Source organism: Eutrigla gurnardus, assembly GCF_963514095.1.
Source record: "Eutrigla gurnardus genome assembly, chromosome: 1".
Classification (NCBI taxonomy): domain Eukaryota; kingdom Metazoa; phylum Chordata; class Actinopteri; order Perciformes; family Triglidae; genus Eutrigla; species Eutrigla gurnardus.
Genome location: NC_139915.1, coordinates 24,803,222 through 24,827,959, shown reverse-complemented (window position 1 = coordinate 24,827,959; position 24,738 = coordinate 24,803,222). Strand labels below are relative to the sequence as shown.

Sequence of the window (24,738 nt, the reverse complement as noted above, 5' to 3'; positions counted from 1 at the left end):
AGTCTTCTTCTGCTGCATCTCAGACCCTTTGCTCGGTAAGAACTCTCTGGCCCTTGGCATTTGCTGTCCTCCATCGCTTTGTGTTGTAATTTTTAAATTTCCAGCTGCCCTTGACAGACCACATCTATGATCTCCTGATACAGTATGCCAAAAGTATTCGCTCACCTGCCTTGACTTGCATATAAACATAAGTGACATCCCATTCTTAATCCATAAGGTTTAATATGATGTCGGTCCACCCTTTGCAGCTATAAGAGCTTCGACTGTTCTGGGAAGGCTTTCCACATGGTTTAGGAGTGTGTTTATGGTAATTTTTGACCACTCTTCCCGAAGCGTATTTGTGAGGTCACACACTGATGTTGGACGGGAAGGCCTGGCTCTAAGTCTCCGCTCTAATCCATCCCAAAGGGTTGAGGTCAGGACTCTGTGCATGCCAGTCAAGTTCATCCACACAAAACTCTCTCATCCCTGTCTTTATGGACCTTGCTTTGTGCTCTGGTGCACTGTCATGTTGGAACAGGAAGGGGCCGTACCGAAACTGTTGACATGAAGCTCTCTACTCACTGTTCTTGAGCTAATCTGAAGGCCACATGAAGTTTGGAGGTCTGTAGCGATCGACTCTGCAGAAAGTTGGCGACCTCTGCGCTCTATGTGCCTCAGCATCCGCCGACCCCGCTACATCATTTTACGTGGCCTACCACTTCTTGGCTGAGTTGCTGTCTTTCCCAATCGCTTACACTTTGTTATAATACCACTGACAGTTGACTGTGGAAGATTTAGGAACAAGGAAATTTCACGACTGGACTTGTTGCCCTGGTGGCATCCTATCACAGTACACGCGCTGGAATTCACTGAGGTCTGGAGAGCTACCCACTCTTTCACAAATGTTTGTAGAAACAGTCTGCATGCCTAGGTGCTTGCTTATATAAACCTGTGGCCATGGACGTGATTGGGAAACCTGATTTCAATTATTTGGATGGGTGAGTGAATACTTTTGGCAACATGGTGTATCTCCAGTAAGCTTCAGCCTCACTTGATGGTCTTGTTGGTGTGTCCGATGTTCTCATCACCTGTGGTCATGTTGGTACGAACTTGCTGCACAACCTCACCATTGCCACAACTTGAGTCATGAGAAAGTTGTACAGCAGGAATGGCTATTAGAGCCTCTCGTATGATGCCGCATTGGAAGAACCACGCAGCAGCTGTACATACAACATACATAATTTCTTACATAGATGTTCTGATGGCTTTACTGCAATTAACTCAAATGCATGGACCTGATTCATTTCAGTCCATGCAGTTTTTCACATTTCAGTTTTAATCCATTTAACAAAAGAGTTACAAATCTTAAAACAAGAAAAAAAAAATCTATAAATAGCAAACTTAAACTTCTTCTTTATGGACTGGCAGGGCTGTATTCAAACCAGTAGGAATGATAATCCACTTCCTGATTCCTTTGTTTTTTGTCACTTTGAACTGAGATGACTTTATCTTGAGCTTTGAACTTCTCATAAAAAGCAGGCACTGATCGTGCTTTTTAATCACAGTACCTGCACAGACCTATGCACACACTTGGAGTAGATACTCAACATATTGGGAACAACAAGCCCTCCAACCCATACGACCAAATAGGTCGTGTGTCACGTCCTCAAATACGACCTCTGGGAGCGTATTGCGGAGATTCTTCCGCAACGATAGTAGTGGTTAAGGTTAGGGTTAGGTCGACGTGTGGAGGGGGTCTCTGCCGATGATTGACGAGGGGCAATCGTCCGCGCACGCGCGGGGGGGGGGGGGGGGGGGGGGGGGGTAGGTTTAGGTCGACGTGTGGGGGGGGGTCTCTGCCGATGATTGACAGGGGGCGATCGTCTGAGACACCGGAGTGTCGATATTTACTTGACCGCTAGAGGGCGCGCTATTTTGAAACGTAACATATGGTCGTAATTCGGTGCTTGACACACGACCTATGTGGTCGTTTTCTCGAGGAGGACAGTCTGATTGGGAAACATGTTTATTGTAAAAAGTCAAACGGACTATTGTGTCAAAGGCCAAATTCATCATCATCATTATCATCATCATCATCAATTTAGTTAATATAAATATAAAAAATACAATAAATCAAATTCAAAACAACATACAGAATAATGCCATTACCAACTGTCGAACAAATCTTCTCAAAGTTTTACATTAATTCCAAAATCCATTTTAATATTGATGCATTTTTAAAATACATTTACAATTCGTATATACTTGAATGATTAGTCACATTTGACTCATTGCTTATATAAACAGCAGTGTATAACACAATTACAATACAACCTGATTTACATTAATTCCTAGTATTGTAGGGTTACAACATTAATTTAATTCATACAAATACTTTACGAAAATACAATTAAAACAACACGATGATGCCATTGCTAACTGTCAACATGTTGCATAAATGGAAAGTCGAACAAATCCCCTTACATTAATGCTAAAAAACATATATCCCTTGAATGATTAGTCAAATTTCATTTTTCGTTTACACACCGCAGCGCATAAACACCTGATGGAAATGAAGATAGTTAGAAGCACAAGCAGCACAGCTGCAGTCAGGAACAGAAACACATCAACAGAGTGGTAGGAATACCAGGGCATTCTGTAGGCCTCAGCTTTCAGGTGAGCTGCACCTTTGTGTCTGATGACAAAGTCTATCCAGAAGAGGGCATTATCTAGCGGCGTTATTGGCTGATCCTTGTGCAGCCTAGAGAGTCTTTGCATGTTCGTCCTGTAAGAGGGCTCGTTCAGGACTTCCTGTATGGCCTTCAGAAAGTTGTTCTCTTTGTCCACTGTTTGAATGTTTAAAATCTTAGCTGCTCCTCTCTCTTTCAGACGCAGCAAGTTGTCGTATTGGTCGAAAAATAAGGGTAGACCCACAACTGGGACTCCGTGATAAATAGCTTCTTGAACTCCGTTCGTTCCTCCATGAGCCACAAACAGTTTCATCTTGGGGTGTCCTAAAAGGTCATTCTGTGGCATCCAGTCTACTAGTAAAGTGTTGTTGCCCAGAGTGGCTGGTCTTTCACCTTTATGCCTCCAGATGACTTTCTCGGGTAATTTTGCAAAGGCTGCAGCCATCTCGTTTGTGATATCAGCAGGAAGTTCATTCACAAATGTCCCCATAGACATGACGATGACTCCGTGCTCTCCAGAACTCTGCACAAACTCTTCCAGGTGTTCAGGAAGAGGTTTTGCTGGTTTACACTGAAATCCTCCAATATAGACAACATTAGGCATGGTGGGACGAGGGAACTCAAACACAAAGTCCACTCTAATTAGCCAAATGTCTGCATTAAGCACTAATTGGTTATAGTCATTATCAGGCCCAAGATATTTGTCACACAACTTCTGGTATATTAGCTTAATTATCAGCTCCTTCTGTGTTTGGGTAACCACATGCAAAACTATGTTTTTAACTCTCTGAAAAAAGGTCATTTTATCAGTGTTTCCAGATCCTGTTATAGGAATGTATGATAGAGGTGAAGGAGCAATGGCAAGATGACCCTCTCCAGCTATTAGCCACCGAACATTATAAACCAAAGGAAGGTTCAAATATTTGGCCAAAATGACTCCAGATCCCCAGCAGGGGTCGGTAAGTACCAGGTCAAATTTGCTGTCCTTCATGATTTTCATCAACTCTTGGTCATCTAGAATTGCTGATAGAAACTCACCCACTGCTGTGTGAGCTTCAACAAATGTGCCAAACATTCCTACAGCTATGTTGAAAAAACTTGTGAAGGGAAGAGCCCCCCTATCAAACTCAATTATCTTAGATATCATTTCGGTGAGGAACTTCTGATCTATGCTTCTCTCCACTTGAACTGTATAGGTACTGTAATATGAGGATTTATCCTTGATATACCAGGATTTGCTGGAACGAACAATAGTTATATTGTGTCCTCTGGAGTGCAAAGCTTGAATTAGAATATCCATGTTTATCCAGTGGCTGCCCTCCATTGGGATGACCAAGATGTTGCCTCCTTGACAGGCTCTGGGAATGAGGAAGAGCAACACCAAAGCACTGCAGCAATAGATCATCTGAAATGAAAACAAGAGACAATCAATTGACTTGGGTAAAAAACAAATCTCATTAATGTGTTACTGTACATCTCAATGTACATTTCAATTTATTTAAAACAATATTCTTAACAGTTGTGATGCTGTCCATTCTGCAGGAACCATAGGATTATCTTAAAGGGATAGTGCTTCTCAATTATGGGAATCTATTAGCAAAAATGGAATATAATATTAACAAGAAAGTTTCAGTCAGGAATACTCCTTTAATAGATTTAACCATTAATTGCAACCAACGTAAATGCTGGCTACATACTGACGGATTGGCACATCTTAAATTAAATGAATGAACAGTGCACAGTAAAAGGGTCATTCCGTGTCATTTTATCAAATTTCTGAAAATCTTCCCACCTGACCATCTCAGAATGTCCTGAAAAAATTCAAGTACAAAGACACTTAATAATAGGACAAATCCAAAATATTAGGTCTCTACTGTCAACAGTTTTCTCATGAAACATCATTGAATGAAGGGTAGTTTAGACGGTTTTTGGCATCATACTCTGAAAAGCCATTTTTAAACAGCAATATCTGGAAAACTATTTCACCTGTGGCCTTCAAAATTTCTACAGTGTTTATCTGTTACTAAAAGCCTCCAGACATGGAATATCAGGGGTGTAGCTCAATGATAACCTAGTATGGTAGGTACTTAAAATGTGGCTTGTTGAAATAAAGTAGTACATTTGAGCTGAGCTCCCATTTTTGCAGATAAAAGACTTCTATCACTTCTGCCTCTATCTCTGGTGTTAGCTTAAACATTCTACAAAATATGGTTTCTCTCAGATGATTAGTTTCACAGATATTAAGGCTCAAAAATGGAAGTAAACACATCTTTGCCCAACTTCAGAGCCATATTCCAAAAAACTGACAACAAGTATCAGGTCCAAACTTACTTTTTTTGAAAGATCAAATTCTTGTTAAAATCATATTAAAAAATCGGGAGGGTGTTTTGCTACTGATAAATTTAGCCTTACGAAAACATTAAAAAGAAATGTCTTAAACCATGAACAAACAGCATAATATTGAAGACTGTACTTTTTGTCATACTTTAAGTAAACATTACACAACCAAATCAAATAATAATCTTAATTTGAGCATAAAGATTTTACATTACAGTACAAAAGTCTCCAAAGTTTGAACAGTTTGTCTCTATGCTCACTATGAGACAATATGTGAGTTATGATCAGAAATGGTGGATAGGAAGTATCAGAGATGTTTCAGATCAAGATGAAGATGTACTGGTTCAGTTTATGCACCTACATGGCCCTGCCAAGAGTTTCTACTGGCCAAGAAGAGAAGACATGTGCAATGTCCCACTGCAGCATAGAATTGCAAGATTTGACGTTCCCTCTACAGAAAATGGGCGCATGTATGCCATCAAAAAAGATGAGCACAACAGAGCAGAGATGTACATTACACAATTTGTGACAGTGACTGCCAAATTAATGAATGTGATGAAGGAATTGGATCTAAAAGATGAAAAATGTGTGATCCCTCATAGTGAGCATAGAGACAAACTGTTATTCAATATCAAACTTTGGAGACTTTTCTACTGTAATGTAAAATCTTTATGCTCAAATTAAGATTATTATTTGATTTGGTTGTGTAATTTATATACTTAAAGTATGACAAAATGTACAGTCTTCAATATTATGCTATGTTTGTTCATGGTTTAAGACATTAAAAGCTGCTTTCATCATGTTTAACTCACATTCAAGGACTTATTGCCTCTGTAACTACAACTGTGCTACATTTTAATGTTTTCGTAAGGCTAAATTTATCAGTAGCATTTAGTCACATGTAAGTCTTTGGTAAATGGTAAAAAACACAATTGAATTGCCCTGCTGTGATGTTTACTAGTAGGCTGTTAGGACATGCAGTACCAAAAACGGCCACAAAAGCCCCACCAATATCAGGATTTAAAAAAATCACTGCAACAAATTGAGGCAAAACACCCTCACAATTTTTTTAATACGATTTTAACAAGAATATGATCTTTCAAAAAAAGTAAGTTTTGACCTGATACTTGTTGTCAGTTTTTTGGAATATGGCTCTGAAGTTAAATCTAAGAGAAACCATATTTTGTAGAATGTTTAAGCTAACACCAGAGATAGAGGCAGAAGTGATAGAAGTCTTTTATCTGCAAAAATGGGAGCTATTACAGTGTTACAGTGTAACAGATAAACACTGTAAAAATTTTGAAGGCCACAGGTCAAATAGTTTTCCAGATATTGCTGTTTAAAAATGGCTTTTCAGAGCATGATGCCAAAAACCGTCTAAACTACCCTTCATTCAATGATGTTTCATGAGAAAACTGTTGACAGTAGAGACCTAATATTTTGGATTTGTCCCATTAACAAGTGTGTCTTTGTAATTGAATTTTTTCAGGACATTATGAGATGGTCAGGTGGGAGGCATTTGATGAAATGACACGGAATTACCCAAAAGCATAAATCAAAAGGGATGTTAACATGCTTGACAGAAACAGAGAAGGCTCTTATGAGCCCTGACTGTTCTTTACATCTCACCTGCACAACTCACTTCTTTTCTTTTGCTGTTGTGTTTTCTGCTGCTTTTATTGAGCAAGCAGATGAATATAAAATGATGTCAAAAGTCAGTTATTTTGACCTAACTCCTTCAAATTGACTGTGAATGGTACATCGACATCTGTTCAGTTAAATTGGGTCTGATCTCACACACACACACACACACACACACACACACACTAGATTGAGATGCAATGCTTCTTTGTACAAAATTATTACTTATGGGAAAATATCACTACAGCATTGCTTCCAAACTCTTCACGTTTCCACTGACTGAGCAGCAAAGTTAACCCAGAGCCACTCTGCCCGTGCCTTGCTAAACTGCTTCCTCTCATGCTACTATTGTCCAAACAGACAGCGTTGCTGCTGCTGCTGCTGCTGCTGCACGAAGCTTCTAGCCCTGATTTCTACATACAGTTTGTTTTTCATAATCAGACATTCATAACATGAAGCGTTTATAAGCCCACTTACTGTGATGTTTTCGTCCGTGCACACAGGAAGTGTCTACGGTCTAACGACAGCCTCCCGTCGAAAAACAGTCAACCAGCGCCCACGTTGTTTTGTTTGAATCTACGCATTACGTAAAGAGCGCATGAACAGACGTCAAAATAAAAGCATGTTACGGTGAACATGATTTCACTTTCACATTCTTTAGCAAATTAGTCAATACTTCTTCTAGTAATAGGCCGATATTAATTAATACATAAGTAAACGAACAAACACAACCAAAATACATACATAAATGAAACAATATAAATTAATAGAAAATATTACATTTTCAACATTTAAGGAATAAACAAACAATAATTACTACGTACACACTATATTTCAGACAAAAATGTTATATCCAATTGTGTGAATAGTAAGTCAAACTTATTAATGAAGGATCTACAATTTAGAAACTTCAAGGATGCACTTAGTGACTAATCCTATTTAGGATTGATTACAGCCCAGGGCTGTGGTCCAATAGTCTTTTCTGCATAGGAAGGTTCCTAACTGAAGAAATGACCCGGAAGTAAACAAGTGGCAGCCATGATAAGAGATGTTTGAATTCTCTAAATGCAAAGGAAAGGAGCTCCAATGCTACTTTCAGATCTCCTTTAGCATAGGATACAAGGGATCGTCCTTTACGAAAGGAAAGAAGATGACGCTGCCCCACAATTCCTTGCAAGAGCAACATTTAAAGTCCGGTCGGATTCTCTGAGCACCGTGGCCATCTTTTCCTAAATCCTTTTGAGTTCTTCATCCACCTTTCCTTAACCTCATGACATTTCACTCCGAGGTCAAGGAAAAGGCATTTCAATTTTTTTCAAAACTAAAGCCCTTTATATCACCTAATATCCCTGTTAATTCAGATTTGATTTAAAATACAATGGTCTATAGTCAAATACTAATTGCATATCATATTAATAACAAACAACCTCACAAGGACATAGGATTTCAAAATAAAAGCCTTATAAATTCTCAAATGAGCTATCTTCCTCTAATTTCAGATTGGAATTTATGGAAAATGGTCTATATTCACAAAGTAATTTCACATCAAATTAATTAACTTAACAAAAGCTGTAATCATCTCATCAGCAGGCCACGGGGAAGCTCGCCAATCAGTCCCCAGATATGATTATGATTCAACGCTCTCCAGAACTCAAATTATTCCAGGTCTAAACAAAGTCTCACGCCAGATGTTTACGACCTAAAACAAAACAAAGCAGACCATGAAAGAGCTTTAAATTGAACCAGTGTGGCTATAAATCACTTCCTGGTTTCCTCTATTTCTTCTTCCTCTCATGGAGAACTGAGGGCAGACTGGATGCGACAGTGACTCGCTATCGCCTCTTAAGGTACAAGTGGTATTACGAGAGCTTTTAAGCATGTTAATTAAAAAAAAATATCCATGGAACACAAGTATTTTAGAGTGGATTTTATATTTGCACCACGTACACCAGATAAACTGAGCACATTTTGTGTGACATTTGTGCAAAAACAAGACACCTCACTAAGAAGTGTATTTTAATTGTGAGTAGCTCAGTATATATTCAGTAGGATCAAACTCCCTCAGCAGTTGTAACCTGATTAAGTTAAAGTATTAAACAGTTCTAGTATTTACTTTTCAGTTTTTTCTCTGGGCTTCCCCTGGTAAAACCCTGTGTTTCACGGCGCAATGGTATAAACTGTGGGTAATTCCCTCAGTAAAAGTCAGCATCGATGCTGACTTACGGAAAGTGGGCATAAAGGGCTCAAAAAGTCCTCGAGCAAGCCCTCATGCACTTCACGATTTGACTGCGTGACAGCCCTAAGCCCAGGCACTTGAGCACTCAGCAATCAAAGCCAAATATCTTGTACTGTTTCATAGAGTTATATTAAACTATAAAAGTATGGACATCTTAGATAAGGTTTGGTTTTAGTCCCAACAGTGTTCATTCTTTGTTCCCATGAGCCGGTGCCATGTTATAAAACTTAAGTTATAAAATAGGAGCACAATGACTTCAAACAAAGGTAAAATACAGAGGGACAATTAAAATACCACCTGATTTACATTAATTCGTAGTATTTTAAGGTTACAACATTAATTTAATTCATACAAATACTTTACGACAATACAATTAAAACAACATACAGAATAATGTCATTGCTAACTGTTGACATGTTGCAGAAATGGGCAGTCGAGCTCTTACATTAATGCTAAAATACATATATCCCTTGAATGATTAGTCACATTTCACTTTTCGTTTACACACCGCAGCGCATAAACACCTGATGGAAATTAAGATAGTTAGAAGCACAAGCAGCACAGCTGCAGTCAGGAACAGAAACACATCAACAGAGTGGTAGGAATACCAGGGCATTCTGTAGGCCTCAGCTTTCAGGTGAGCTGCACCTTTGTGTCTGATGACAAAGTCTATCCAGAAGAGGGCATTATCTAGCGGCGCTATTGGCTGATCTCTATGCAGCCTAGAGAGTCTTTGCATGTTCATCATGTAGGAGGGCTCGTTCAGGACTTCCTGTATGGCTTTCAGAAAGTTGTTCTCTTTGTCCACTGTTTGAATGTTTAAAATCTTAGCTGCTCCTTTTTCTTTCAGACGCAGCAGGTTGTCGTATTGGTCGAAAAATAAGGGCAGACCCACAACTGGGACTCCGTGATAAATAGCTTCTTGAACTCCGTTCGTTCCTCCATGAGCCACAAACAGTTTCATCTTGGGATGTCCTAAAAGGTCATTCTGTGGCATCCAGTCTACTAGTAAAGTGTTGTTGCCCAGAGTGGCTGGTCTGTCACCTTTATGCCTCCAGATGACTTTCTGGGGTAATTTTGCAAAGGCTGCAGCCATCTCGTTTGTGATATCAGCAGGAAGTTCATTCACAAACGTCCCCATAGACATGATGACGACCCCGTGCTCTCCAGAACTCTGCACAAACTCTTCCAGGTGTTCAGGAAGAGGTTTTGCTGGTTTACACTGAAACCCTCCCATATAGACAACATTAGGCATGGTGGGACGAGGGAACTCAAACGCAAAGTCCACTCTCATCAGCCACAGGTCTGCATTAAGCACTAATTGGTTATAGTCAATATCAGGCCCAAGATATTTGTCACACAACTTCTGGTATATTAGCATAATTAGCAGCTCCTTCTGTGTTTGGGTCATCATATGCATAACTATGTTTCCAACTCTCTGAAAAAAGGTGATTCTATCAGTGTTTCCTGATCCTGTTATAGGAATGTATGATAGAGGTGAAGGAGCAATGGCAAGATGGGCCTCTCCAGCTATTAGCCACCGAACATTATAAACCAAAGGAAGGTTCAAATATTTGGCCAAAATGACTCCAGCGCCCCAGCAGGGGTCCGTAAGTACCAGGTCAAACTTGCTGTCCTTCATGATTCTCATCAACTTTTGGTCATCTAGAATTGCTGATAGAAATTCACCCACTGCTGTGTGAGCTTCAACAAATGTGCCAAACATTCCTACAGTCATGTGGAGAAAACTCGTAAAGGGAAGAGCCCCCCTTTCAAACTCAATGGCCTCCGATATGACTTCTGTAATGAACTTCTGATCTATGCTTCTCTCCACTTGAACTGTATAGGTATTGTAATATGAGGCTTTATCCTTGATGTACCAGGATTTACTGGAACGAAAGAGAGTTATATTGTGTCCTCTGGAGTGCAAAGCTTGAATTAGAATATCCATGTTTATCCAGTGGCTGCCCTCCATCGGGATGACCAAGATGTTGCCTCCTTGACAGGCTCTGGGAATGAGGACAAGCAACAGCAAAGCACTGCAGCAATAGATCATCTGAAATGAAAACAATAGACAATCAATTGACTTGGGTGAAAAATCGTATTACTGTGTTCATTTAAATTAACCCTAACCTTTTTAAAGCAACTTGTGGCTGTCCATGCTACAGAAAACATATGATTCTCTTAAAGGAACAGTGTATGTCCCCCTATGTATGTAAATGGTATATTATATCAGCAAGCAAGTTTCAGTCAGGAAGACTCCTTTAATAAATTGAACCATTAATTGCAACAAACAGAATTGCTGTTATGTTTTGGAATCAATAGCTCTGGTCTTAAAATGCTATGAGAAAGCATTTTAACCATCATGCTAAGCCCAAACAGGGTGGGCAAATACCCTCCCATTATGCAAGAGTTGGTCCAAAGCAATATATTGAATAGCACATTGAGCCAGGACTCTGACAGGTGGAGTCTGTGGTGGAGGCAAACCGGCAGCAGCATTGGATAGACATTGGACACTGCTGTCCAGACAGAGAGCGTTTATTTCTCATAATATATCCATCCATCATCTATCCTGTATTCAGGGTCGCGGGAGGGCTATCTGCATCGGGCGGGGTACACTCTGGACAGGTGACCAGTCTATCACAAGGCCAACATGAAGAGAGAGACGACCATTCACTCTCACACCTACACCTACTTTAGAGTCATGTCTTTGGACTGGGAGGAGGCCGGAGAACCCGGAGAGAACCCACGCTCACACAGGGAGAACATGCAAACTCCACACAGAAGGAGCACGGGCCCGGTAATCGAACCCAGGACCCTCTCGCTGTGAGGCGACAGTGCTACCCACTACACCACCGTGCAGCTGTCTCATGATTTAGGGACTGTTCGTTAGGGATTTTCGGACCCATGATCACTTTATGCATAACCCCCTCCCGCCAATATAATACATTTTAACATGACCCTGCAATCGAGATGGCAGAATTATCAACTCAATATATCACATCGCAGTTAAGTGACGAATGGTCAGTTATTAATATTTCACATCAAGAACATCGTGACGAACATCTGCTCCAGTCGCAAAAAATCACCTACTGTGTGAATGCATAAGTTAATAGTCGTATAATATGACTGCCCCATTATAAGAGCACTAGATCTGATTGATTAAACGACTGCGATAAATGCCCTGATAGCTCAGTGGTAGCGTTACCGCCCCAGGTACCGAGTCTCCCTGCAGCGGTCCTGGGTTTGAATCCGCCCTGCAGCCCTTTATTAAAGCATGTCGTTCCTCTCTCTCGCCCCTTTCACTCTCACTCTGTCCTCCCGCAATAAAAGGCCAAAAATAAAAATTTTCAAAATGAATGTGTTGCTGAGATGTATTTTATACCATATTTGAAATGTTGCTGTTTTCATGACAAAAGCTCAGACTAAAAATCGTTGGGTGACCCACCCCTCAACAAAGAATATTAAGACCCTATTCTCCGGTGGTCCATTCCATGAATACCGAATGGTCCCTTATGTCATATTTATTTAATTTAGCCAGCAAAGAAGTTGAGAAGTGATGTCAATTCCATTAATATACACCAAATGAGCATATCAGCCAGACATTTTTCGTTTAGAGCGTTTGTCAGCCTACTTACTGTGATTTTTTTGTCCCTCCACACAGGAAAAGTCACTGTATGAACTGCTTTGTGCAGCACCAGTACACTTAACTGGAAGGAAACAGTGAAAGCTTATAACTGTCAACATTGTGCGTAAAAAGCCTTGATAAGGAAGTTACTGATTGATAGGATCAGTACTTCAGGATCAATGGCAAGAGTTGAACTTATAGCATCACATTATCCATTTATCAGTTCAGGGTTAATTTCAAAGTCCATGCCCCTTTGGCTACAGTGCTTTATTCATGTTTATTTAATCCCAATACTAACCTCATTAGACCAGCCAAACACATGAGGACAAGATGGCAATCTTATCGGCTTACTATCATTTTGTGTATTTGCAAGGAATAACAATAGGCTATACGTGTAATGTCATTGAAATAATGGTTATATAATAATATAACTGCTATAATTTGAGACTTCAATTCTCAGTGTCCTTGAGTATATTTTGAATTATTACTTTATATTTTAAAGTATATTTTGAATTATAGGCTCGCAGCCATTTTCACATTTCATAAAATGTGCAGTAAATCAAGGTATCAGCTTTGTTTCATGCAATATTGAAAAAAGGAGCTTGTGATATTGATGCAACAAGATTGTTTTTTTACACACAGCCTTGGAAACGTTTTTACTCACTGAACCAAAAGGTAGCTTCAAGAACAAATTGTCTTTGCAGGCCTTTAAAATATGTAATAAGATCAATCGGAAAATCTATTTTAATTTGCTGTTTAATACCCAGTATACATAAGCCACTGAGCCATATGTTAATGAAACCAAACAGATGATTAGAGGATGCTAAGTACACTTTTCTTAAGATTGAAAAGATATTGGTGCCTCAATCCTGCCCCCTGCTATAAGGAACCAGGATATAATGACTAATTATGGTTTTCTCCTGCTTCTTTACCACTTGGTTTCACTGGTTTCTTAACAGAAGTTTTACTTCATGTGTTAAAGTTGATGTGAAAACCATAAGGGCTACTCTAAAAAATGATATATCTGTATGCAGGACAATATGAAGGAAAGCTTCAGAGGAGGTTGTTCAGTGGGGAAATTTCACTGGCAATTGATGGCAATTTGTATCAACCTTGTGTCTACTGGAAACCAATACAATTCAGTTTTAAAATATTTTAGAAACGTATAATATTGTGTATGTTGGACTATCCCAAATCAAAAATACATATTTTTGCTGATACCTCTAGCACCGCCTATCAATCTAGAATGTTTTGGTGTGATTTGCCTGTTTTGGATATCAGATTTAGAGAATGTCCTTTCCTTCTGTTAAATATAATGGGATTATTGGCACTCAACTTGTGGTACTCGGAGCTCCAACACAATACATCTGAAAAACTGCAATATCTCTTTCAAAAAAACAAAAACATGACCCAGTTACTCAAGATAATCCACAGACCTTGTTGGGAATAGTTTCATGTTGGAAATAGTTGCAGATACAGATAAAAGGAAAATGTATGGGTTTTTGATTTAGGGGTGAAATGTCCCTTCAAAGATAAAATAAACTTACTTAAAAAAATCAAACATTTAGCAAAGCAAACACATACAGAGAAACTGTAGCATCACATCACATGCATCACATATGTGGCAGAGCTGCCATTCCCTGATGCTGCTGTGGAGAGGCAGTGAGGTGGCTGCATGGAGGGGATGACTATCCCTGTTTGTGATTAGTGACCACGAGAATGCTAGGGGAAGTGGAAGGGGAGGGGGAGGGGGAGGGGGAGGGGGGAGAGGGGGCGGGCTCTCTGTAGGAAGAAGAGGAGGAGATGAGGATGCGTTGCCTGTACACAATTGGAGGTAGCAGGGAGTGAAGCAGCAACTGTACGAGGCGAGAGAAAGAACCTGCATGGAATGGAGGGGCGCTAGAGCAGCACTGTCGTCAAGACTCCCACCGCCTCCACCACCGCTGCCTCTCTGGATTGTGTGTTAATGGGAGACACTCAGAGCAGGTATGTATATAGCATTTACATGCTTGCTGTATGAAATGTAATAATCACCTTGGAGAGGGTCAGGTTAAAGGTGTGATGAATGCAGATTGTTATTTAGTAGGGACGGCATAGGGATGTTTAGCTTTACACAGTCGATTCACTGGAATCAGTTATTGTGATTAGCATGGCTTTAACGAGGAGCAGGGGTAGCTGCCTTGGGATTTGAACCCTTCACCCAACGCATGATTAAAACCATACTCTCCATAGCTCACACGTTTGCCCATTGTCCAACAGAAGCTGTTTTCATAACCACTATTCTAAATGTATATTTCCCAGTTCTGTGATGCCCGAGGGACCAGCTGTGTGTATCCAGTGCCACCTCTGATATGATGCTGAGAGCAGGAGGCGCAGCCACCTCTCTCGCACTGCTGCTGCTGCTGCCGTTGCTGTGCTGCTGCCACCTGTGCCACTCGCTGCGTAAGTTTCCCAGGAAACGGGGATGCCTCATCAATTAACCGCGGAATGTAATAGCCTCAGTGTGACAGATGGCATAGTCGAAGATAAGTTGGCCTCTAGTGGCTGTGTAGAATCAGAGAAAGAAGAGTTGCAGATGGTCAGTGAAGAGAGATTACAATATCAAACAAAAAGTATTTGTACCAGCGTGACCACTTACCTTATATTATATCACATTTCTGTTTTTTTGGTAGTTAGAGCTCAGCTATTGATTTTGGGTGATTATGTGGGGATCAATAATGCAGAAAACCAGGAAACCATGAAACTAATGATGCAGTGTTCAGGTCATGCCGGACAGATGGAAATGTTCGCATGGTTATGGCGTGCGTTCACCTCACAGGACAAAAATATGGGAGAGTTGTTCATGTCAGAGACAAAAACTGTGTGCATCAACAACAAAACACTATATCAACTAAATGTGAGTTTACTTATTCTAAACGAGTCGCTGAAGAAGTCCATGTTGGCCTTGTTTTCGAACACTTACTCACTATGAAGCGTCAAGTCGGAAATAACGATTCAAATTTTTGTCGTCAAAATAGTAGACAGATGGTCATCAGAACAACAGAATCAAATGAGTTTGGCTAAAGTAAATGAGGCAACTGATTGCTGTCCTTTCTTCAATACACTGAGATGAATCAAGCAATGAATTGATACTCTACTCGGCAGCTTGTGGGCAGGTGAGGATCTACAGTTGAGGCATGATTGGGGAGGTTATTACAGAATACACAACACAGAAATCCACCTCATGTTCTGGCAGGAAAGGAGGGAAAAGATGGGAGTCGCTGTTGCCATGACAGCGTGTATATGTTTGTGTGCATATTTCAACTGTACAGTACACACAACAGTATGTTTATTGTATGTGTAAGAACCTCATGGCTTTCTTTGCCTGTTGTTATTCTATTCTACGTTCTATGTAATGATGTGTCATCTTCGTTTGTTGTCACTGTAATCCTCCTTGTCTGTATGGTAGCACACCTCTCATTTGTTTCAAGTTTCATTTATAGTGATTCAATATTTTTTCACGCTGCCTGCTGCCTAGCATTGATTCTGGTCTCCTTGAACATTAGCCAACATTAAATATGTATTTTCCCATTATGTGGTGCAAATGAGAATTTCCTTTACCCTCTATCACGTGATTTTCTTTGTGATTTGATATATTTCCTAAGCTTTACATTCCTTAATCGTATGCACTACAATGGAGTAATCCAGCACACTCTGCATCTTGCTTTACAGTCGAGCAAGATGCTAGTGATAGTGGGGGAGAAGCTGAAGAGATGATGAATTTGCTTATCACATAGTCATTGATCGAGGGTGTTGCAGCCTCGTCTTTATTGATCCACGCACACTGAGAGGGTGACACGGCTATACTTTTGTGGTCAGCCTTGTGGGAGATTTCCAGCCACATTCTCCATCCATAAATTGAGTTTATAACCATGATGGTGAATGATTTAAAGGGCAGGATGAAAGAAATAGTGTGTAATTCAAAATGTAGTCAATATTTTCTACACTGTAGACAAGGTCTGCTTCAGCAAAATAATGCACCAGTTTTTTGTGATTAAATCAGTGTAAGTTCCACTCTTTTAACTGCACATAATGTCATATCTACATGTCTTGCATGCTCTTTTATGGATGTATTTATGGAACAAAATAGAATATGTGTGCTGACACCATTGTGCTTCTGCTTTCTGCCTTTTTTTTTAGCATGTGCCAGTTTTTGACCTGTACATTATTTTCTCATTTTGGTGTCAATATACATCAATTCCTCTTTCACCACCATCAGCCCAACGTTCCAATTTTTTTATCTGTAGCTCTTGACCTTTTATACCCACCAATACACTTCACTGTCCCCTTGATGGTATCCTATGTTTTCCTTTTATGACATAAACTTATTCTCTCAAGATCCTGTAAGCAGTGACCTATTTTTTAAATAAAAAGCATGCCGTTTGAATTGAGATTGCATACATTACTTACAACCACCGAGTCACCAAGCAAAGCAGGTAAATAGACATATCAGTTGCATACAGTAGTGAAGGACATGCAGTAAATAGGAAGGGAGGGAACCAAATCTCTTCAGTGCCTTCTCTATTCACATTCAGGCTTTCATACATTAAAGGTTATATTGATTATTAATGCTGATGGTTATTCTGCATGTGGTTCAAAGCTTTATTTCTCTGCTTCTTAAAACCAAAGATTTACCACGGAAGTCATAATAATAATAATAATAATAATAATAATAATAATAATAATAATAATGGATTGGATTTGTATGGCGCTTTGAGTCATACACATTCACACGAGGCAAGCTGGGCAAAGTGTCTTGCACAAAGACACAGCAACCCGCTCTCCCACCTGAGCCACAGTCGCCCCATATCATATCATATCCAGACACTCGAGGTGAAATAAGGTCAGAGAGGTGAATGAAAGATGCAGTTTTATTTTATACAAGGCTGTTATTATGAACGTGTAATTTATCTATTTATCCCTCTATTTTTTCCACAACTTTTAGGGGTCCCAAAACTCTCCTCTTTTGCAAAAGCAGAGGACAAACTGTTCAAATTCCTCTTTGGAAACTACCAGAAATGGGTCCGTCCAGTGGAATACTTAAACCAGACAATCTGTGTGAAGTTTGGACTGGCCATCTCCCAGTTAGTTGATGTGGTGAGGATGGAAAATTAGTGATGATTTATGAATGTTTGTCACCAAGGTGTTAACTACATTCCATAAGACATAGTATGCTTGAAAGGTATTTATCTAAATAGTTTCAGTTCAACTACTTTATTGATAGAAATTTCATCTTCTGCTTTGACCGTCCTAGGATGAGAAAAATCAACGAATGACAACTAACGTGTGGATGAAACAGGTAAGTAGAGCTACACATCTAATCCAAACATTACATCATCATTTCACATACAGTTAAAGTTGTATAGTTATGGCTGTTACTGGAACAAACTCTGGAATGACATGACATTTAGAGGTCACCAGTCACCTCTTTTTAATCTGGTCTGGTGGCTGACAGACCTCATCTATATGACTCATTTCGGCCCTGTGCCCACGCACCTTCACAAGCTCTTCCTCCCCAATCCTGCGCCTGTCAACTTTATCCATGGTTTTGGGCATCCTGTCGGTCATGCATCTTATGAGATATCCTCAGAGACCAGTCGCTGCCATACAGGTCAGCGGCTCCCTTTCACAGTGATGGATTGCATAATGCGAAAAGGGTGATGGAAGGACAATGGCCCCAGTGTTGATGTCTATCTAGCCTATATGTCATATGCAATGTGTCAGATTTAGTATTGGTAGCATGTAGCTATGCAAGGTGGCTAGCTGCTAGCTGTCTGGGGAGCGTGTCTATACCCCCCCCCCATATCCCTCAGATTAATAATAATAAAAAAGATTTAGTTTTAGTTTGTTTTAAAACCAAAGAACAGGCTATCTGTTCCCCTCTGCTAAATTAGCCAGATGCTGGCAGCAGCTTCTTAATGACAGACAGATGAATGTTGTCAGAATTGTTATCTTGCCAAAATGTCAAATTTTTCCTTTAAAATGGCAGTCCCTAAGATTTGCGATAAGTTGCTTCTAGCGGCCTTTTTGGCAGTAGATGGAACTGCAGTCTAGCCTCTGGGACCTCATCTCCCTCTGGCCGTGTTCACACTGTATCTTTCTGTTGAAGGACCTCATTGAAGTTTGCATGGGCTTGCATCACATTATGCAGAAATGAATTGTGGGTCCACTCCGTTGTATCGCTTGCGTGAAAAAAAAAAAAGAAGAAAGTTGAGAAAAGTTAAACTTTTCAGACACCGACGGAGCTGTCATGCAAATATATGCAAATAAACTACTCTGACGCTTGCCAATAAAATAGCTGTTTTGGTACGACGGGGAGAGCATATGTAAAAAGCAGATGTAAACAAAACATCGAAGAATAATTAATAATTGCGGTTGGGAACAGGTAAAGGCAGCTCCCCCATGCGGCAGACACGCCTTCCCTCGCACGGCAACGGTCCTTCAACGGAAAGGTGCAGCGTAAACAGGACCTCACCGAACAGTGTTGACTGTCTCTCATCTGCGTTCACTTGCTCCACACTGAAAGGAGGTCCGTCGTTTTCCCTCGTCACTTTGCTTCTTGATTACTTGCCCTTCTTCACTTAGATTCGTTTTTCGTTTCTTTTTCTTGGGACTGGAAGTTGAATGGTCTTCTTTCTCGGCCTGTTGATCCTCCATTGTGAGTCAGCATTAATGAAATGTACCTGGCTGCTCCAGCCAGACACTTTAGACTAGGGCAGCCTGACTCAGCAGTTGGGAGTTACCGATTGCTGATTACAATGAAACTCAGCATAAGCTTCCGTGAGTAGCTCCGCACCAACCGCTGCTGACTGACGTAAAAACTGTCACTAATTTTGAATTTTTGCACGGGAATGTTGAATGATCCTATTTATGGGCAAAACAGCGAGTACAAGCACTTTCATTAGTGGGTCATGTGATCAATCACCATTGTTTAACTCACTCTTTGATAGATAGTAACTTAAAAGACAATTAAATAGATGAAAATGTTACAGACTGCCACTTTAAAGCCACTATTATGAGTTTTTACTAAATGTTTCTTTTACGTAGGAGTGGATTGATAGGAAACTCAGATGGAACCCAGATGACTATTTGGGCATCACAACTATTCGAGTCCCTTCTGACAGGATCTGGCTTCCTGACGTTGTACTGTATGATAAGTATGTATCAATGTGGAAGGAAATTACATGAATGTCAAGCATTTTTTATTTAACAATGCATGATTGTTATATCTATACTGATAAATGTCTTTGAAGGATTTCAAAGGACCTATACAGAAAAAGCTAAAAACCTAAATAAAAAGTGTAGAAAATCCTTAAAGAAAACATGCTGCTATGCATAAAATAGAAGTTCTAACCATGACTATAATATAAACTAATCTAGCTGTTAGTCTTTAAGATGAATCAATGTTATTTCTTTTGACAGTTCAGATGGACGTTTTGAGGGTACTGTCACCAAGGCAGTTGTTAAGTATGATGGAACCATATTATGGACACCGCCAGCCAATTATAAGTCAGCCTGCACCATTGATGTCACCTTCTTCCCCTTTGACCTCCAGAACTGTTCAATGAAGTTTGGCTCCTGGACATATGATGGCTCACAGGTGAGTCTTTACTCCAGAGTACATTAGCGTTCGTAGTGACCAGTGGTTGACACAAGATTTTACTCTGTATTTAACAGGTGGACATCATTTTGGAGGATTTCCATGTGGACAAGCAGGACTATTTTGACAACGGTGAATGGGAGATAGTTAAGGCCACAGGCAGCCGTGGTCTGAGGACAGACAGCAGCTCTTCCTATCCCACCATCACCTACTTCTTCATCATCCGCAGGTTGCCTCTTTTCTACACCCTGTTCCTCATCATCCCCTGCATTGGCCTGTCCTTCCTCACCATCCTCGTATTCTATCTGCCCTCTAACGGTGGTGAGAAGATCTCCCTCTGCACCTCGGTCCTGGTGTCGCTCACGGTTTTCCTCCTCGTCATTGAGGAGATCATTCCTTCCTCTTCGAAGGCTATCCCTCTCATCGGGGAGTACCTGGTTTTCACTATGATCTTCGTCACGCTCTCCATCATCATCACCGTCTTTGCCATCAACATCCACCATCGCTCTTCTTCTACACATCACGGCATGGCACCCTGGGTGAGGAGGATCTTCCTCCATCGACTGCCCAAGTTGCTGTGCATGCGCAGCCACGCGGACCGTTACGCTACAGCTGGAGAAGCGAGAGCTGGAGGAAAGGGCACGATGAAGGACTCAGCACCTGAACTTAGATCTCTGCTCTACACAAGACATAACCTACAAGCAGCTTTGGATTCTATTCGCTACATAACCATGCATGTAGTTAAAGAAAATGAGGTCAGAGAGGTGAGCATGATTGATTTTCTGCATTTGGAGATCAAATAATAAAAGAAATGGTTAGTAGTTATAATAACACGCATTTTTGGCCCCATATTTTCACTGATATAGATAAAACAAATCACATCAAAGACTACTATGTTACTCACTCATCACATAGATGATCAAAATCTAGCTAAAAAGTATCTCTGCACATAACCCTTGATTATATCGAGTGTATGGTTAGAGACTGACATCTGCTTCTTTTTTCTTTTTTTTTGTTCCAGGTGGTTCAAGACTGGAAATTTGTAGCCCAGGTCCTGGATCGAATGTTTCTTTGGGCCTTCCTCCTGGTGTCAATCCTCGGCTCTGCCCTCCTCTTCATCCCAGTTATTTACAAATGGGCGAGCATTATCGTCCCTAACCATGCTGGAAGTACTCTCTAAGAGCTCAACTAACCACAAAGCACATTAACAGCTTGTTATGGGTCTTATTTGAGAGTTGAAAAGCCTGAGATACTGTGATTACCACTCAGATACAGTTCTGCTCTGCTTATCTACAGCCTGTAAGCCACTGTGTCAGAGATCAAGCTGCAGATTTGGGACCTTGTTTGCTTAGTATATTACACAGAGACCTATTTTTTTTCTTTTAGATATTTTGAAATCTATATTTCTGAGTTTAAAGCTGTATTATATATGATGAGAAAAATCCTCTATGTCCATTCATTTATGTCCACATATCACATTTCAGTACATTTCAATACATTAATTTCACCTACTGCACTTGCTGGCACCATTGAGATTTCCACTTTGCCTGATATAGATTCATACAGTATAATGGAAAGTCAAAGACCTCCATTTTCATTGTACATACTACTCGATGTCTACACATCCGCTATGTAGAGTTTGGAAATATCCGTTATACCACTTTGTCGGTCGGGGCATAATTCAACAGTGAAGGTTCAACTTTGCTTTTCTGTAAATCTACTTTTATAAAGGACTATAACCCCATACTCCTTCTAATAAAAGAGCTGTAGCTCTCTGTGATTTCTCTGCACATTCAGAAGACCAGACAAACATGAACATGATGTATTGAGCATAACCCGTGGCTACGAACGTCAGAAACTCCTCATTAGGGACACACATGGTTAATAGTTTCTCTATTCACCCTGCCTGACTGTGCGTGGGAAGGAGAGGTGGACTTTCTTGCCCAGACTTGAGTTTCTCCAGCAGCCCTTCCTTTCAGCCTGAGGACAAATCCTGCATTATTAACAGGAACTGTAATACGATCCATAGTCACAGATCAGTGCAGAACTGGATTTTTGTATTTATCTTTTTTAGCCTTCTGTAGCTTCGTAGCACACAACCTAGCTCCATTAAAAGTGGAAAAATAGGTCTTATAACATCTCCAAATCTGTCATTGTTATTTGATTGATGTTGCATGCAGATACTTCAGATGATGTAATACAGAGAAATGTAATAAAGGGCCTTTGGCTCCAACACCAGGAAGACTTTCTGTGCTCCTGCAGGTGAGGAGCTCGGCCTTCGGTCGAGCCTGCACTGCCTCTGCATGGCCACGTCTTCACATTACAGCTGATAAAAGCAACAAAGGCAACACCAGCACTAACATGTTGGTTGATTGTAGTGATGCAATCTGACATTCCAGTAACAGTTACTGCTACACTAAGTATAGAGACTTTAAATAAAAGTGGTAAACAAAATCAAGCACAGATGAAATATATAATGCTTTTTGTGTGTGTGTATCTTTTTATGTAAAGAAAGTGTGGGGGATTAAACGGAGTTGGTCAGTTTAACATTAGTTTAACAACCTTTATTTGTTTCTTGGCCCAGGATTCTTTCAATTAATTCATATCAGCCCTATATATTTGCCTCTCTTATCTCCACCTGTCCACCATATATTGTTATAGATCAAATGTTTTGCATAGAATTAAGAATAGTGAAAAACTTCTATGGCTGGGTTGATTAGATTTTCTTCTTGTAAATAGTAAGAAATCTATCCATAAAATATCGGTAGTGGTCTGTGATCATGACTGTAAGAAAAGAATGAGAAAACCCACAATAAAAGCATATAATATGGATCTTAGCATCTAATATTACATAACAACCAATAGTAAGAAATTAAAAATGACTTGAAGAAAGGATGTTTGTTTGTCAGTATCAGTGGCTCCGGAGAAGTTTTGATATGAGGCACATTATTTGGATTATGTTGGCTCTCTCCAAAAGGATTAAAGGCTTTACATCTTGATTTTGTATGAGCATAAAATTGAAAATCCTCGTCTGAGAAGAGTATGTTTTTTACTACAAATATGAAACACCGAAGGCGACATGCTACTCGGAATGAAACATTCAGAACAGAATTCACGCAAGGAGGTACAAATAGTTTTCTCTAACACATTTTTGCCCCCAGCTTCAACAAAGGGACCACATTGTTATCCATTCCTGAAGAAAAGCCCAAAGAAAAGCTTACCCATAATCCACTTATGTAAGCTCCCATGGAATTTATAGTTATGTATTCAGTGGTAGCTTTGGTGTTTCACACCAACATCTATGCACATTCAATGCCTGAAGCCGCTTCATGTAAAAGAGGTATGTTTCAGATTGGACTTTAATTTAATATCACAGAATTTGCCTTTGTAGAGGGAAAACTTAAATGTAAAAAGACTTTAATTAAGTGTATTTAATGGATTGGGAGCTAAATTTCTTATCCTGATTAATTAAAAATGATGTGTTTTTTTCTTTTTCAGGTTAAAGATGACCCCTAACAGACATGCAACCTTCCTTCTCGTATTATCTATCGTGTTGTTGTCATGGAGAATTTGTCATGGAGGGAAGATTTTGATTTTTCCATTAGAGGGAAGCCACTGGGTGAACATGGACATTATGATCAAAGCACTCCACTCTCGGGGACACTCTGTTTCTGTGATACGAACCGACAAAAGCTTGTACATCCAGGATGACTCTCCACACTACAAGGCAATCACGGTTCCTGTCACCGAAGCCTTCAATCATGACTTCCTTGACCCGATTCTGAAAAAGGTCATTGACATCGAAAGGGGGGAGAGCTCGGTTTTGAGTTTTGCAAGTTTGCAGGCTGAGATGTTTTCTGCAATGTTTAACATGCATAGAATAATGTGCAAGATGGCTACTAACATGTTTAATGATAAAGACTTAATGGATAGTTTAAGAGAGAGCAAGTATGACCTGGTCCTAACTGATCCAGCATGGGGTGCAGGTATAATGTTGGCTCATGCTCTTAAGCTACCTCTGGTCTATAATGTGCGGTGGATAACAAGTGGAGAGGGACATATGGCCATTGCACCGTCTCCTTTATCTTATATCCCATTGACCGGCTCAGGACTGTCAGACAAAATGACGTTCATACAAAGAGTCAAAAATCTCCTTTTTTCCATCATTTGGCAAGTTCAGGATACATTTTTAATCTCTCCACAGTATCAAGCCGTTTGTGATCAGTTCTTTGGCCCGGAAGTCAGATATAGGGACTTATTACAGGGGGCGGACGTGTGGCTGATGAGAGTGGACTTTGTGTTTGAGTTCCCTCGTCCCACCATGCCTAATGTTGTCTATATGGGAGGGTTCCAGTGTAAACCAGCAAAACCTCTACCTGAACACCTGGAGGAGTTTATGCAGAGTTCTGGAGAGCACGGGGTCATCGTCATGTCTATGGGGACATTTGTGAATGAACTTCCTGCTGATATCACAAACGAGATGGCTGCAGCTTTTGCTAAATTACCCCAGAAAGTCATCTGGAGGCATAAAGGTGACAGACCAGCCACTCTGGGCAACAACACTTTACTAGTAGACTGGATGCCA

At 40.2% G+C, this 24,738-nt stretch overlaps 2 protein-coding genes and 2 pseudogenes across 6 annotated transcripts in view; 1 reads left to right on the top strand and 3 right to left on the bottom strand.

Annotated features, from left to right (window-relative positions):
* Window positions 1-24,738, bottom strand: part of LOC311031861 (neuroplastin-like) — a 220,274-nt gene that overhangs the window by 56,464 nt on the left and 139,072 nt on the right. The window lies entirely within an intron of this gene.
* LOC311030623 (UDP-glucuronosyltransferase 2C1 pseudogene) lies at window positions 1,995-8,323 on the bottom strand (annotated as a pseudogene). Of its 3 annotated transcripts, none has more exons than XR_014599286.1 (3): window positions 8,215-8,323; window positions 7,128-7,226; window positions 1,995-4,077 (listed from the first exon to the last, which is right to left on the bottom strand). The product of XR_014599286.1 is annotated as a UDP-glucuronosyltransferase 2C1 pseudogene (transcript). The 3 variants fall into 3 exon arrangements; XR_014599297.1 differs by lacking the exon at window positions 8,215-8,323 and having other exon boundaries at window positions 1,995-2,154; window positions 2,288-4,077; window positions 7,128-7,390; XR_014599308.1 differs by lacking the exons at window positions 7,128-7,226; window positions 8,215-8,323 and adding an exon at window positions 5,004-5,023.
* Window positions 9,356-12,602, bottom strand: LOC311030774 (UDP-glucuronosyltransferase 2C1 pseudogene; annotated as a pseudogene). Its single transcript, XR_014599275.1, has 2 exons — window positions 12,525-12,602; window positions 9,356-10,942 (listed from the first exon to the last, which is right to left on the bottom strand). The product of XR_014599275.1 is annotated as a UDP-glucuronosyltransferase 2C1 pseudogene (transcript).
* chrna5 (cholinergic receptor, nicotinic, alpha 5) lies at window positions 14,300-22,983 on the top strand. Its single transcript, XM_084008115.1, has 8 exons — window positions 14,300-14,500; window positions 14,816-14,956; window positions 17,499-17,650; window positions 17,808-17,852; window positions 19,601-19,710; window positions 19,976-20,153; window positions 20,231-20,917; window positions 21,175-22,983. Exons 2-8 carry the CDS (start codon window positions 14,866-14,868, stop codon window positions 21,331-21,333), a joined length of 1,422 nt encoding a protein of 473 aa, XP_083864241.1. The 5' UTR covers window positions 14,300-14,500; window positions 14,816-14,865; the 3' UTR covers window positions 21,334-22,983.